This window comes from Pholcus phalangioides, unplaced genomic scaffold (assembly GCF_987345545.1).
Source record: "Pholcus phalangioides strain wild (caught in Gottingen) unplaced genomic scaffold, Ppha-v1.0 ptg000027l_1, whole genome shotgun sequence".
In the NCBI taxonomy this organism is placed as follows: domain Eukaryota; kingdom Metazoa; phylum Arthropoda; class Arachnida; order Araneae; family Pholcidae; genus Pholcus; species Pholcus phalangioides.
The window spans coordinates 10,415,217-10,431,566 of record NW_028301617.1 but is presented as its reverse complement, the minus strand read 5'-3'; the positions used below and the strand labels follow the sequence as shown (position 1 = coordinate 10,431,566).

General features: G+C 40.4%; 1 protein-coding gene across 1 annotated transcript; it reads right to left on the bottom strand.

Annotated features, from left to right (window-relative positions):
* Positions 1–943: 943 nt before the first annotated feature.
* On the bottom strand, positions 944–14,229 carry LOC149068384 (uncharacterized). The gene is made up of 3 exons (XM_089251543.1): positions 13,991–14,229; positions 5,295–5,436; positions 944–1,250 (listed from the first exon to the last, which is right to left on the bottom strand). Exons 1-3 carry the CDS (start codon positions 14,062–14,064, stop codon positions 984–986), a joined length of 483 nt encoding a protein of 160 aa, XP_089107669.1. The 5' UTR covers positions 14,065–14,229; the 3' UTR covers positions 944–983.
* Positions 14,230–16,350: the final 2,121 nt, after the last annotated feature.

Sequence of the window (16,350 nt, the reverse complement as noted above, 5' to 3'; positions counted from 1 at the left end):
AAGTGTCTTTTCTTATCTCCAGGGACAGTGATTCCTTAACAACAGATTAGTCAGAGGGATGCCTCGAGATATTTTGAAGGACGAAATTAGAGATCACAATGAATGAATGAACGCCAGGGTCTCTGCCACCGGACTTATCCCGCTGCCGAGATCTCTTCCAGCCCAGCTTCGTGGCAGAGTCTGGAACAAAGTGGGTGTGTACACCTAACAGTCTGAGTGTGCAGCTAGTGTTGTGTATGATATTTCAGTGCTGCCATCTATACTTTAAATTGTGAGTGAAGTGTAATGATTGAATGTTTGTAACGTTGTAGGCCTGTTGCTCTCTGTGGCGAGACTTTTTCGACTGTGGCGAGGAGAGATCGGCTCGCATTCGCGCCTTGAAGTTGGGAACCACAGAAAACCAACTTCAGCCGACCACCACTGTGGGGTTCGAACCCGGATCCTCGCATCGCGAGTCCGTCACTATAACCACTCGACCACCACAGCGGCAATTAGAGATCACAGAAACAACTAACGGAACTACTCTAAAAATGCAGAGAATATTTGCCTAGGCAAGCAAATATATCTTCAATATCTAATTCAAATCTGCAAGAAAGGGGAAATAGAATAAAATATATCAGCAATCACAGACACGTGCCTGCCGCGTAGGCGTCACCTAGGCGTTCCTTATAATCTCCATATAAGCGGCCTAACGGGAGAAATAATCTTTCGCCACGTTTGTTCTTAAATAACCTGATGACCTGTGAACTCTCCCTTGACGTTAAGTACTAGTAAATACCTTACGTAACCAAAAAAATGAAATTTTAAGGCAGGAATGGACCGTACACGAGGCGAAAACAAACGATAATTTTGTATTTAGGGCGTTGTTCAATGTCAGTAAATGGAGCAAAAGCGATCGTTTTTTTTTTGTTGTTTGAATGAGGTATGTTGTCTAGTAACGAATAAGTTTCCAGAACATTCCTTGGAAGAGAACGCCACGTCGTTTATTTATTCCTCAACATGTTCTTTTCAAAGATGCAACACGGCACATACAGTCCATCTTCGCAGCAGAGTTTTTCCGGCATGACATAATTGGTCTTGATCCACTGATCGGTGCAGAGCCTGTAGTGGATCCTGACTTTTTTGAACCGGACGTCCTCTTGGACGAGGTCCGCCTTGTCGCACAGGACGTCACCGATGTTGTAAGCGTCCGAGTTGCGTCCCGTTTTGACGGGGAGTGAGAAATTGCCGTTGCTTGTCCCGGATTTTGCCTGTGGGAGTGACATTAAGACAAAAAAAATTATGGAAATGTTTGCGGAAACATCGAATTCAGTAGCTTCAAAATGAAAATTTGGTGGTACTTGTAGGTCTGGAGAATTTAGAAGGATACGTCTGGAGGAATTTAGAGGATACATCTGGAGGAATTTAGAGGATACGTCTGGGGGAATTTAGAGGATACGTCTGGAAGAATTTAGAGGATATACGGCGGATATGTTAGACAAGTCAAATATAGTGATACTGTTGATCAAATTTCTTGTAGAGCTTTTAGGCACGGGAAATTGAGTAACACCTAAAGACACGCCAAATTTTGGTGGAACTTTTGATCATGGGAAATTTGACAGCTAAGTTAAAATCGGTGGCATTGAAGGCATGAGAAATTTAATTAATTTTGCAAACATATCGAATGTGCTGACGTTTTCGGACACGTCAAATTCGGTAACGTTTGCAGGAAAGCCAAATTTTATCATTTTGTGGACATGTTGAACTTTATGGTTTTTGCGAATATCTCAATTTTTTTTATGACATTTGCGGTCATAAATTTTTTTTTTTCACATCAAATTCAATGACGTTTGGAGGGGAAAATTCAATGAAAGTTTTTGTGGACATGTCAAATTTTTTATTATTTTTACGGACTTTGTCAAATTTGATAATGCTTTATGGATGTGTCAAATCTGATGATGTTTGTGGACATGCCAAATTAAAAGTGACATTTAGAGACTTGCAAAATTTTATGATGTTTGTAGGCATATCAAAGTACGCTGTAGAACTCCATATCTGACAACTTTTTGTAGCCATCGGTGACAACCCCATCCACCCATCTCTCCGCCAGAGCTATTGAATCGCTAGAAATTTCATGAGCTTTTCATTGAAATTTCATCAGTTTTAATCGTCTTCAGGAAAGAGAAAAGTATCGAAGACAGAAGGAGGAACTGTGATTGCGTCCACAGGCGTACGCAGAATTTTCTCGACTCGAGGGGGGTTTCAGATTTTTCCTTCTGGGGGGGGGGTTACTTTTATTTCCTGCAAAATAACACTATAACCTTGGCTCAAGAGGGGGTTAGAACCCCAAAACCCCCCCCCTTGCTTACGCCAATGTGTGAGGTTGATATTATGATTTGTAGTTGCAGCTATTGTATAATATAATTTATGAGTGGAAAAATAATTCCAGTGCTTGATTTTTCAATAAAGAATGAAAATTCAAGCAGGCTTCTTGAAAAACCGGGTCGGTAAAAAACGGGAATATTCCTGGAAATATGGGATGAATGGTCACATGACTAACCGGCCAAGTCAGACTGGTTTTAAATTGAAACTCGCCAATCAAGAATTTGTTATTCGCGCGATTAAGCCGGTTTTTTCTAGGAGTACAGTTTCTGCGCCGTGAGCAACGTGAAAACACTGATTGGTCAGAAAACTTGAATTTCATTTTTCTAACCAATCAGCATTTCACGCTGCACACAGCGCAGAAATTCGACCCCTAGGAAAACTCGGCTTTACACTTACTTTACAAGACGCGACGCGACGCGCGGTGGGAAGCTACTTATCGACCGGGTGACTCGACAAAGCAACGTTTCGCTGGCTGCTGACGACATCCGGGGGGATCGCGGATCGTTTGGAATAGTATCTTCGTTCCTACTGTGGAATGCATTAAGAGAATTTAAAGCCGCAAATTTTTTAGATATGCCAGTGACTATACACCACTGCCAGTCCTATCTATGCCTGGATAAAGTGTGACAGAAAAATAAGGTGCGGAAGGGGAAAAAGTTATCTATCAACAATCGGTAACAGCAAGAAAGTCGGGATGGGGGGGAGGGAGGTCCCAGTGAAATTCGGACATAGGTAATAAGAGTGAAGTGGTGCAATTCGGACGCCTACCTTCCAGTGCAACTGACCCATCTCCTTTACAAGTTCGGGTGCTAAGCGCAGGGTGACCAATCTGACCAATGAATGGTCAACAAATTTCGACTGAGAATGGCAGTAAAACTATCAATCTGCCACTGCTATTAGAAATCGATAAAATACCACCAATCTGAACATGTTTGATTGGTGCCGATGTAATTTTTGCGTATTTATCATTGCACTGAAATTGGTGATATTTTACATTTTTCTATCAAGTGTACCCCAAGCTTATCAATTTTGCCCTAGGCTAATTTAAATCCAAACTTGCAAAGCAAATATCTTTTGATCTCTCGATCACGTTATACACTATAAGAGACGCGCGATGGGAAGGTACTTATAGACCGGGTGACTCGCCAAAGCAACGTTTGGCAGGCTGCTGACGACATCCGGGGGATCGCGGAACGTTTACGGCTCAGCCTCGACCTTTACTAACTAGACGCTGCTACATGGCTTGCGCAAGTGACTGGCACTTCTGAGCATAAGCGTTGACTTACTGTCCGCCATCGCGCGCCCTTGTGCGTTCTCCATCGGACTCGCTCGTTATAACGCTCGGCCCAACGCGGAATCTACGTTCTCGAGCTGCTCCACGAAGTGACGAGTCTATAAACCCAGGACCTTCCCACGGCCTAGACTAATTCCTCATCTCTTTTATAGTTTTTCAACTTATGTGGTGACTCATTGTTGGGATTGACATTAGCCGTCGGGACTCACTGTTGGACAACACTAGAGAGGACAACAAAGAGTGCTTTGTTGTGTTTCATCAACAAAAGCATTTTGACGCTTTCTTTCTCACCTACTGGTAGTAAATGGAAAAACCGGGAATGTAGATGACCAAAATAATGTAGATGATCACAGAATAATATGATCGACCGTGTATGTATTTCGACGCGAATGGTACAAAAGAACTTCAGAACCTTTTGTAAATAGTGGAGTAACCTTATGTAAAGAGGGCGGCGCGTTTCAGCGCGGAATCAGTGTCCAAGAAAATTTATGGAATAGGAGAAGAGCCGCAAAAGTGGTATAGCCCACCATAAACCCGCTTCTGCAAAGAGAGGTAGGGACCAGGTCAGTGAGTGACCAAATGAATGACGTAGAGATGTTGTAAGCACGTAAGTAAACAAAAAAGAGTGCAAGCATGGGAATGACCAAAAGAGCCATCAAGAGAGTGAGAGACCAGGTCAGAGAGTGTGTTGTGAGACACCTAGAGCGTGCACAAACATGCGAGTGACCTACAGAGTGTGTGTGAGCATTAGACTAACCGAAACAGCAATCTAGACCGTCTGCAGGCATGTGAATGACCAATACAGTGTGCAAGCATGTGGGTGGTTAAATCGGTGTGCATCATATTAATTGCAAAATAGCAGGCAAGCTGAGATTTATCAAACCAGTGTGCGAAGATGTGAGTGATCAAAAGAGTGACCTAGAAAGCGAGGGACAGGATCAGTGACAGACCAAGAGAGCTAGGGAGTAGATTAGTGAGTGATTGTGTGTGATGAAGAAATTATACGAGTACCTAAGGTTGTGTAAAAAAATAGAACTTTGATTGTTGAGATTGACATTAAATTATATTCTCGGTGTTATTTCAATGAAGGAACCTGTGAAAGGAGAAGGAGAACGAGTGACAAAAAAAAGGCAATGCAACAAAACTGAAAAGGACAGATGATGTTAGGGGTAGACATTACAACAGATTTAGTAAAATTCAAAGGATAACAATGAAGGAGGACGGAACAAATTACTTGTGTATTGTGTTCACATCAACTGATTTCATACAACATAAAATTCGTTACTCATAAATATGATTTTTCCACGTAGTTTAGTCGCAATAGAAGTACAGCCGAACATAGGCGTACGCAGAATTTTCTCGTGGGGGTTTCAGATTTTTTTCCTTCTGAGGGGGGTTTACGTTTTTTCCTGCAAAATAACACTATAATCTTGGCTCGTGGGGGGGGGGGGGGTTAGAACCCCAAAACCTCCCTCTTTGCGTACGACAATGGTTGCGTCCGACTAAATTCGACATGTTTGCATTTGTGGCTATACTTGACGCGCCCGCAAGTGCCACTGTCGCATCTGCACCTCATCTATTGGCTTTCATTTTTTGTAGATTTTTCATACAGGAAGAGGACTCGGGTGATACTCACCTCATCAACGGCCAGGTGCTCACACTCGTTCTTATCCGACTCGCTGCAAGCCTTGAAATCGGAGTTGACAAGTCCCGAGTCGATCAGGAACGAGTTCCGTCCATCGTCGTCTTCGAGGTACGCTGCCAACTCGCAGTTGAGACTAGCAATGAGATTGAAATCGGAATTCATTCGAGTTTTATAATATATGACATGAGAAATTCAATCGCAATTCCCTTCGGGTGGGGCTCCGAGATTTCTGGGATTGTGCAGGCCATGAATTTCGTTTTTGTATTTTCTCATTTCTTCATTGTTTCTGTACATTTGTATTGTTTTTGTATACTCGCATTGCTTTCGTATTTTTGCACTGATTTTGTAATTTTTTTGTATCCATTTTTTTTTTAATTTTTTGTACTTAATATTTTGTGTATATGTTACTGCCAAAGCTCGAAGTTGGGAAGTTCGCGAACTGATCGGACCAATTTATCTGATTAATGTCGGAACTTTGGGCTTTTGTTTCCCCCCCCTATATATGGATCGATAAGATATCGATACTCAGATTTCTTTCATCGTTAGGGTTGCGTTAGCTATGGCTAATTGTAAATGGCCATAATTGTCGCAAAAGAACGCCAACGTGGTGATGACCTCCCCACCCCCCCCCCCTTCAATCATAGGGATCTATATGTTGTGATGTATAGGGATCGATGTGACATACTTACACACTCTTGGCCACTCACATGCTAGAACACAAACTCTAGATCAGTGGTTCTCAACCGGGCGCCATATGGCCCCAGGTTGGCCCTAGGATAGTCTAGGGGGGCCACGAAGAAGTTTATGAAATTAAATTTTTTTAGTCACTCTGACTAAAAAAATTTAATTGCAAACAAAATGCATAGAATAGCATATATATAGCATATCTTTCTCGCAAATTTTCCCCTATTCAAGTAACATTAACATGAGGAAGAAAATAAAATAAGTTATTTATGTAATCTCTGTGGTTTTACGACCTGGGGGTGACAGTAGGCCCCGACACAAACTATTAGAAAAGGTTTGAGCAAAATGGAGTAAAGTAACTTGTAAAGACAGAAAATTGTGTGTGTTCGAAGACTTTTCATTCAAAAAGGGCTGCTATAAGGAAAGCAGACAGATTTGTTGACCATTCATTGACATTCTTTTGAGTGCTGGTAGTAAATGCAATCCAAGAAGTCGATGAGTGAAAAATGAAAGCTTTTAAAAGAACCCATCGTTTTCATGCAATTACAGACGGATAGCCATCTATTTTAGCACAAAGCTGTCTTCAGTAGTGGTCTGATGGGGAATATATTTATAAAAATCGAATAAAGAATAATTACCCTGGGGTATTTTTTTCATGAATTTTGAGGGGATGCCAAGTCATTGCCTTTGCTGAAAACAAAGTCGAATTCAGTTATAACGAACTTCAAGGGACCAAATCATACATGAGCAAAAATACCCACGAAATTTAATTTTTTATAACTACATTGCTGTATAACTTAAGAAACTATAATTGCATAAAATTACTGTTGTTTCAATCGCAAGTGTTCATATGCCATTCCTTTCAATTTAACAGGAAAAACGTAATTTTCAACAAATTTAAGACGGTCTTAACGTCATTTGGTTTGTTGATTGGTGTCTATATGCAATCCAAGAAGATAATGTATTAGGACTTCCTCTAAGATTGACACCACATCTTTCAAGTTTTTTAATCGATACTGCAATGCTGCTGCTGGCCTACTACTGGCCTTTGACCTTTGAAGACCAAACACACCCCGTTTCCCATCTCATTGAGATATCGAAGCGTTCCCGGAGGATGGGTATATCTGGAAATTTTATTAGATATCTTCAGGATAATAAATAAAAATATTACATATAGATTGCACGTATAAATTCACACATAATCAATGTTCGTCAATGGACGGATCATAATATACGGAGGAAAAAAAATCAACTATAAAATCTACAACGTAATCTTCCGAAAGTTCTTGATTCCATCCGAAGATGAACACTTGCACCATGCGCTCTAAACAGCGTCCCTTGACACTGTGGTCATAGCCTTGTTGAGGTGTAATATATATAATCTCAATTTTTACAAGTTGATCAGACATTCATCAGTACGAAATGTCGATAGGCGCCTATTACAGGCCTGCAACATCCCAAATAATTTCAATGTAATTTTCCTATCCTGCAAGAACAATGTTGTGGACATTAATAAAAAAAAAATCTTAAAGGGCGTATGACCACATTTAAAGCAATTTAAATCCGTTTATTTGAGACTCACTGCGTCTGTTGATTTCTCAGAAAAGTGCAATAAATTCTCACGTAAGTCTTCACTTTGAAATGTCAGCAACCGGCTGAATTCATCTCTTTGTATCTGTCAACCTAAAATTTATGGTTTTTAGTGTTGATAATACGCATGCAAAACCAATTCAGCGACGCGTTTTCACAATCTGCAAAAACTGCGTGGATTTGATAGTTGGAAATGATGTATAAATGCCGAAGATTTAGAGAGTTCGAATCAAAATGAAAATGTCAAAGAATTGAAATTGTGCTTCGTATAAATGAAATATTTTAATATTGAAAGCTATATATATAGAGATTAATCTCGTGCCCATAGTCATACGTCACATAAATGTGAAATTTTGTCATAAAACTGAGAGTGAGGCACGAATCCCCTTGCGCACAAGTGGAATTTCGAGGCATTTACGCACAACCGAGCCCCTCTTGGTCATTTTTCTTTTTTTCTTCCCACACTTTCTTCCTTTTGTTTCCTTCCTAAATTTATAAAAGTAAAAAAGACATAATCATTATAAAAAGGACTGCTTTCACATCAAATTGCCGAAGTTCAATTACTTTACTGCAAAAATTTCAGATTTTTTTCGGGGGGGGGGGAATGCAGTCAAACCCCATTATAAATGAACTACAAGATACCGGAGAAATCACTTCGTAATAACGAAATTTCGTTATAAAGGAATTTAAGATTTTTATATTGTTCCTATGTAAACTTACCCGGGGATTAGAAAAGTTTTCGGTAAAACGATATTTTTTCCCGTTATAACGGTATTTGTTAAAACGGGAGTCGACTTTATTTCGTCCCAAACTATTTTTTACGTGTATATGCAGGCTCATGGGTAACAGGGCGTATGACACTTTACTGGCGGGCCGTTAGTCTTAGAGACATAATCAACTAGAAAAAGTATTCAAATCACGTGTCCAACTCAGATATGCCATTCATGTTGTAAGTAAGGGGTTGTATAGTTATGAAGTAAAAAGAAAACTTTTTATACCATCCCCGTGTGCCAAAGAACCCAATTAAGACGCTTTGTCTTTCCCGATGCCAACTAATTTCACGTTTCCAAGTGCAATATTCACCGAGATATGCGAATTCGAAAAATTGAGGAAATTTGGGAAAAAACAGCAACGGATAAAATGGTTTCCCCGTACTTAATGCTGTTTTCTTTTCGAACTTTCTTCGAATATCTCAGTGAATATTGCACTTGGAAACGTTGAATTTTTTTGTTGGAGACCGGGAAACAACTTTCGCATTGGGTTTTGGGGCACAGGATGTCCGCATAAAGAGTTAACATTTTTATTTTAATAACTATGTAACCCCTGGCAACATGAATCAAATATCTGAGTACCACACATTATTCGGGTACTTTTTCCAACTGGAAGTATATTGCTAGGACCAATGGTTCGCCAGTAAAATGCCATATGCCCCGTTACCTATGCGCCCTGTATATGAAATATAGTACGGACTGTTATGTGAAATATTGCCCTGTGTTTAAGCCAACTCACACGTTTCTTCGTCCGCCTGCGAGAGAGCGGTCATATTATGAACCAAAAAGCCACTTGAAGGTAGCTTGTCATCCAACGAAATATCAGATTTTGACCGTATCGAAATTGAAGTCAACAAATTGATAATTTTCTTATTTGAAAATCTGATTATTTATATTATCCGATGGGCTTGAACTCCTGATAATGAATCATTATTATGTTCACACGAACAGTTTTGTCACTGCGTACATGATTTCTCTAGAATGAATGGTTCAAACAAATATTTAAAATTTTTCGAACGTATTTTAGTTCATTTTTTTAAGTTTATAGTAGGGCTACAACATGAACCTATATCCTCGATACATGTATTATTGTTGAAAACGATGTGGAAGGTTGAACTTTTCAATTGTGATTCATTTGTGTGTGGCTACTCCCTCATTACTACTTTTATCCTCATGAAGAGAAGAAAATTAATAAAACTGCTTGCTACCACTTTTTGCAATTTTTATCATTATGAGAATGCATATTTTGGAAGCTACAACTGACATTTTCTCAATGGAACCATAATCTTTTACACAAAAAAAAACTAATTTGGAAAGAATACAAATTTTTCATTCAGTACAGTAACTTGATGACATTGTGCCGTCTTCAAGCGCAGAGTTTACATTGATTGGAAATAATTTATTCTATTTTTTACTGCCTTCTATTATGTTTGTTTTGATTTTTCATTATTTTCATAAATTAAAAATTAATCAAATTAAATTCAAACATATTTATGCTTGAGACAATTTTTGAATAACTATCTTCTAATGGGAAAACGGTGGGTGGGGGGGGGGGGAGTATAAAAAACTAAAGGGGAGTAGAAAATTATTCATGTTCGCAAGGGGGCCACAGGAATGAGAAATGGGTGAAAGCGGGCCATGGACGAAAAAAGGTTGAGAACCACTGCTCTAGATCACTCTTTCGGCCTTTCACCGACCTGATCAATCTCTCTCTCTGGGTTAGTCTTATGACCTGGCTCCTCGTTCTCACTCTTCTGGTTAGTCACTGACCTGGTCCCTCACTCTATAGTTGACTCGCAGGTCTGGTCTTTCGTTTTCCAAATGACTCTTTTGGTTGCTCATTGACCTGATCCCTCACTCTCTAGGTCACTTACTGATCTTGTCCATTGTTCTCTAGGGAATTTATTGGCACACACCTTGTCAATTGCTCATTAGGTGACTCTTTTGCTCGCTTACTAACCTGGTCCTTAACCGTACAGGTGACTTACTGACCTGAATTCTTGCTCCCTAAGTCAAGTATGGACTTAGGGAACACTCTCTGATCACTCACTGACCTGGTCCCTTGCTCTTTAGGTCACTCTTTTAGTCGCTAACAGGCTTGCGAATTCTCTGGATCAGTTGTTCTCAACCTTTGGAAGCCAGTAGCCCGGTTGATTTCATTTTTGTAAATGAAAGGGAAGGCCATGCATACGATTAATGAGAAATAAATTGATAAAAATGGAATAATGTGAACCACTCACAGCCCAGGTTGAGAAACACTGCTCTAGATCACTCCGTTGGTCAGTCACTGACTTGGGCCCCCTAGCCCTCTAGGCAGAGGTAGATTTATGGTTTCACTCAAATTATGGCCCACGCAAATTTTGCAGTTCTTTTCCCATTCTTCTAATTTGCTTGACAATTGGTTTCTCAAATTTTCCGTTCCTCTGAATTTGCCGTCAAGCCACCCAAGCACCCCCCTGTTAATGCGTCGCTGCTCATGTGAATAGGACGTCTCACTGAGGGTGAAGTTACACAAGACCAGACCAAACCAAGCCCTAACAGTAATATCGTTGATACCATTATCCCCGAAAAGGTCTTTGTGTCCGTCTCAATTCCAACGGGCAGCAAAATTATAACGTTAAGATAACACGATAATCTCGGGACAACGATAGTTCCGAACACGTTCCATTAATTGTTTAACAATATCCAACAACCCCCCCCCCTCCTGATTTCAACAGCACACAAAATACAATACATTACCATTGTTATCGCGTCGTCACATCGCCAATCTGATCGTTACATCTCTCTCTCTCTCTCCAGGAAATAGTACATATCTGTATAACGATAAAAGAGAGAGACGTCATGACACCTTTCTTTGTTTTGAGATTTTTCGGATCTCGCGCATGCGCTTTACGAACGAGACAGATAACACGGATCTTATCAGATAATACTTTCTCCGGAAACAACTTCCGACATAATAAACACCGATATCTTGCGATCATTAAGAAAAATTATAACCGATTATGATCCCAGAGGGAATTGCAGGAAGCCATTTTTGTGTTCAAGATTCGAAGGGACTTGCTAATTAAAATTTGCTTTGTTTGCCGCCAATTAAGATAATATTAGTTATGGGTTGGGTTCCAGTCGATGATTGAGTTAGTAGACAATGATATTGTGCTGTTGAAAGACGTGAGGGAAATCATCGGATATGCTTCAGAGATCCATGTCCAGATTGGATCGGAGCCATTGATTCCGGGTTCTATTGGGTCCCCGCCACGTTTGTGGTGGCTTGCATGGCCCCCATATCCTGTATCGGGGCCCCCAGGCTGGGATCCTTTGCGGGCCCCTCGGTCAGACGGGCCCCTTTTGTAGTTAATTTATAGCATGAAAAAGCAAAAAAATTATAACCGTCCCGGGCCCCAGGACTAGAGCCCTGTCAGCCCCCCCCCCTATGTGGGGGCCATGGTGGCTTGTAATGGGATTACACTGCTGCTCAAAATTTAAGCAACAAACTGAATATCCGACACGGGAGCAGATACGAAAAACGAAAAGGCGTGGATCCGGACGATGCGACAGGAGAGGTGAATTGTGTAAGTTCGTTTGATCGTCCCGTATTTTACGAGACAGAAAATTTTTCCCCATAATATTCGGCTCTTGAGAGGGGAGGCGGTAGTTACCATCCTCCTTTCCTCTGGATCCTGTACTGTATGATGGATACTGTAGGGCTCATCTGACCCCACCAAGCGTAGACAAGGTCAGGGGCCTTACCACGACAGAGGTCACAATAGAGCCACCAAGTCGAGAAGGGAGATATGGCCGTCTTAAGAGCATCATGGGCCTCCGGGCCAATTGGTTTTAATGAGGCACTACCTCGTAAATTCTAGAAAATTTCAACCGAATCTCCTTTTTGTGAGGCCTCCGGCCCGTGCCCGGGTGGGCCCATGCGTTAAGACGGCACTGCTAAGACCAGGTCTGACCGCGGTAGAGGGCTCACTAGAGCCACCAAGCCAAGAGGACGGATGTGACCTAGCGCCTGGAACTACTACTACTAAACCACACATGTATGTAGCGACCCTTTTTCCAACTATGTTTATTATCATTCTTTATTATTATTATTATTTATGTCAGTGTGGCAACATGTCTATTTTTATGTAGTCAAAGCTGACTATCATTATTGTTTGTTTTGCATTCGGCTTCTCCGTACGTCTGACACACGCTCCTGCCGTTGAAGTTATAATGGTTGTATAAATTGTAAATAAAACATGTAAATAATTAACAATCGCTGTATTCAACTTGTGAGCTAGCCTACCGAACGACGTCGCACCTCCAACAGCGTAACATGTGCCTCGTCCATATTCCTCTGTGGAACTTCTAACGAATTGGCACAGGCTGGAATGTCCGTGTTGTGAACCTAACGTGAAGCTTGTTTCTGTGTAATGCTTGTTATGGTGCTGCCATCTATCACATATTTTTCGAACTATGAGTGAAGTGTAATGTTTTTTATCACTTTACCGTCTGTTCCAGCGCAAAGCCTGTGGCCTGGTCCACTGTTACACGGTGGGCTCATCCGAGCCAACAGGCCGAGGAGGGTAGACGTGGTCCAGGACCTGTCCTGCCTATGAAATCAAATGTACAGCTACAATTTTTGATGCACTGAATAGCAGGGCCGTCTTAAGAGCATCATGGGCCCTACCAGGCAAATTCTTGAAAATTTCAACCTAATCTCATTTTTGTGAGGCCCCTTTTCTCTTGATGCCCCCGGGTCGTGACCGGGTGGGCTCATGCCTTAAGACGGCACTGCTGAATAGCGTTTTGCACCTAGACGTTCGCGAAATTGATTCGGACCCGATGTCACACAACACAACCAACGTTGGAATCTAACGAGGGTGTTTTGGAGGTTAGATTATAGGGGAGTTTGCCTTTTGTTCTTAATGAGATTTTCTGCAGGAAAAAGTGGATTTCACAGAGATATGCAGGAGAATAATGAACGCGAAATAGGATTTTTGCAGTACCCAAAACATTCCTAGAAGAATGTCTTCCAAGGAAAGGAATATTTTTGTTTCTATTTTCTGAATTTCTTTTGTAGATATTTTTCATTTTTTTTGTTAAAAATTTTTTGCATTTTCGAAAAAATCCACTGTTTTCCACCCATTTTTTGCCCATATTCTTCCTCTTTAAGGAGGCTTCAGCGTTTTTAAATAGATTTTTTCTTTCATATAACGTACAAGGGGCAGCATATTGAAAAAGTTTTAGAGCATATTATTTATTTTATACATATTTCGGCATTCTTAAATGCATATTTTAACAATTTGTATGAACTTTTTTCATTTTTTGGCACTTTTTTTTTCTATTTTTGCGTATATTTTTTGTCTTAGTCCCATGCTTTTACCATTATTAAATGAATTAATGAATTTGTGTTCTTTGCACCTATTTTTGATTTTAAGTCATATATCTCGGCATTTTTAAATAAAGATTTATATGAATTTTTAGTGCATATTTTGCCATTTTGTTAGCGCATACAATCCGGGCTCTAGTTATTAGGCAATCAGAATAACATTGATAAGAAATACGAAATTTACGGGATGCTGGAAAACTTCGTTATAGACGAAAATTCGTAATATCCGTATTCTATATAAACCGATCCGACTGTATAAATACGCTCACCTCTGAACCAGTTGAAATGTGCCAAACAAGTACACGGCAATCACAAAAATGGGCCCCCTGGAAACGCTATACATGGCTTGGCTCTCTAAAAGTCGTTTTACATAACTAGACAGTTTTCAATGCGGGTATATTCGTCCAATGAAAGCAACATGTGTTCAAACATCGTCATGTCTCCGATAAAACCCTCATAACAGAACGACATTTCTCTGCATGTTATCAATGAGTTGTTTCTTTTGTATGTATTTTAGAGAACTGTTATCTTTCAAGGTCATTATCAGCTTATGAAAAATAGAGACACAAACGCAAAAAAAACCCTGCGAATGAAAATGTTTATGAATACCATACCCCGACTTACGCTACCCCAGTGGTATGCAAACTTTTCAGTCTGCTGGCCAGGTATGCGGTATTTCTACCGCATGTATATTGTATGACCTATGGTGTGACCTAATCACCCGTATTTTACGGGACATTTCAGCAATTTTTGGACGTTCTCTCAATAGTTCCGTTCACATAGGAAATAGAAAAAGCGGGTTTTAAAAAAACCCGCTTCAAGAATTTTCACCAATGACTGCTCTCCATTTCTTTCTTTACTTAGGAAAAAAGCCGTCACGCGGGTGCTAGAACTCCCAGTGCTACCGCAATATTTGCACGTGTGAACGGGGGCTAATGAGCTCTCTTGATTTCAAAAGTTCAAGTAGACTAACATTTTTTTTTCATGACTTACTCATAATTATCATAAAATAATTTATATCATAATTATTTAGTCATCTAAACATATTCGTCTCACATACATTTCGTTTGGTGAATTATAAATTTTAACCCAGTGGTTCACAGTTTCATTTTTTCCCATTTAGTTCCGATAATTAGTCGTGTGTATCAGCGGCGCTTTCACTCGCAAAAAGAAATCAATCGGGCCACTGATTTAGAGCAACTAATTGTTTATAGGCCTACAAACAGTACAAGTTTTCAGTCATTACACTTCACTTCTGAAATATAGATGGCGGCACTGAAAAATCAGAAATGACACTAGATACGCATTCAGACTGTTGGGTACCCATACTTAACACTTCCGGTACAACTCACTAGGTAGTAAATTGCCGATGGCGACACACCTGAATTGTGCTCGGTTTGAAAAAAACCCCTTTCGGGGGCCATGGATATAAAGGGGTTACCTTTTCATTCAGTTCCCTACGGAGCCAACAAGCTGAACTAAAAGTTCGGTTCTTTTTTTTTTTTTTGGCACATAGGGAGACGTCCAAACAGAAAGAACCTTTTGCAAGCAGCAACGACAGGTTGAGAGCGAGTTTTCGCTATTTGATTTAATACTGTTTGTGTTGCCATCAGGGCCGTCTTAAGAGCATCATGGGCCCCCGGGCCAAGTGGTTTTTCTGAGGCTCTAACAGGTAAGTTCTAGAAAATTTCAATCAAATCTCATTTTTGTGAGGCCCCCGGGCCGTGCCCATGCGTTAAGATGGCATTGGTTGCCATTTAATGTCGAAAATAAAGGTGACTCATGCGTTGATAAATTTTTAGATTGTAACAAGGCTGACGAAGGGTGCGCGCGTAAATTTTTGTATATCACCACCACCTGGTCTTCGACTGGTGCGTGGCTGTAAATATATTAATCATCTGAATCAAACTCGTGGAAAAATTAGCTAAAATTAATCAATGTGGGAAATTTCTTTAGTGTTTGGGGAGAAATTTGGAAGTTTTATCAAACCCATGGGCGGAGATACGGAAGGACCCTCAGCGTTGAAGGTAAAGCCGACTGATATGTATTTGCGTATATATGAATTGACATCATCGTGGCGCCCCCCCCCAGACTTTCAAGTCCATCCCACCTATGTATCAAACTAAAGAATTGTTTAATTTTCTTTTTACATTTTGTACAATGCTTTTCTAAAGCTAAATACAGTCGACGCTCGTTTTTACGAACCCGTACGGACGGGGAAAATAGTTCATGAATGGGAAAGTCGTTTAAAGGAATGTTCTATTGTTTAGGACCAGAAAATTAGTTCGTGAAGACCTGCAGTTCGTAAATTGGAGGTTTGTAAAGTTGAGCATCTCTGTACTTCACTAGATATTTTTACCGATGGTAGCATATTAATTCTGAATTGGCGGGATGAACTTGAAGCTACACTGGTGAAATAAATTAAGAGAATTTGCATATTTTATCGAATTTCATGAAAAGAACTGAACTGAATGTAAAACCACTGCTTCCAGCCAAAAATGCAAATCTTGTACGTCAAATACGTAAGCGTACACGTGTGTGTAGGCGGAGCCAGTAGAGAAACAGGTTTTATAAGCGCGTAAGTTGAGACGCATTTCGTTCGCTAGCACGCCTCAGCGAATTTCTTGGT

What these genes read in the sequence shown, in the direction of transcription:
- LOC149068384 (XM_089251543.1), bottom strand. Translation starts at nt 14,064, where the DNA reads ATGTATAGCGTTTCCAGGGGGCCCATTTTTGTGATTGCCGTGTACTTG. An exon ending in ACATTTCAACTGGTTCAGAG is followed by an intron (nt 5,437 to 13,990) that starts GTGAGCGTATTT and finishes TCTCATTGCTAG; the next exon opens with TCTCAACTGCGAGTTGGCAG. An exon ending in AGCACCTGGCCGTTGATGAG is followed by an intron (nt 1,251 to 5,294) that starts GTGAGTATCACC and finishes TCACTCCCACAG; the next exon opens with GCAAAATCCGGGACAAGCAA.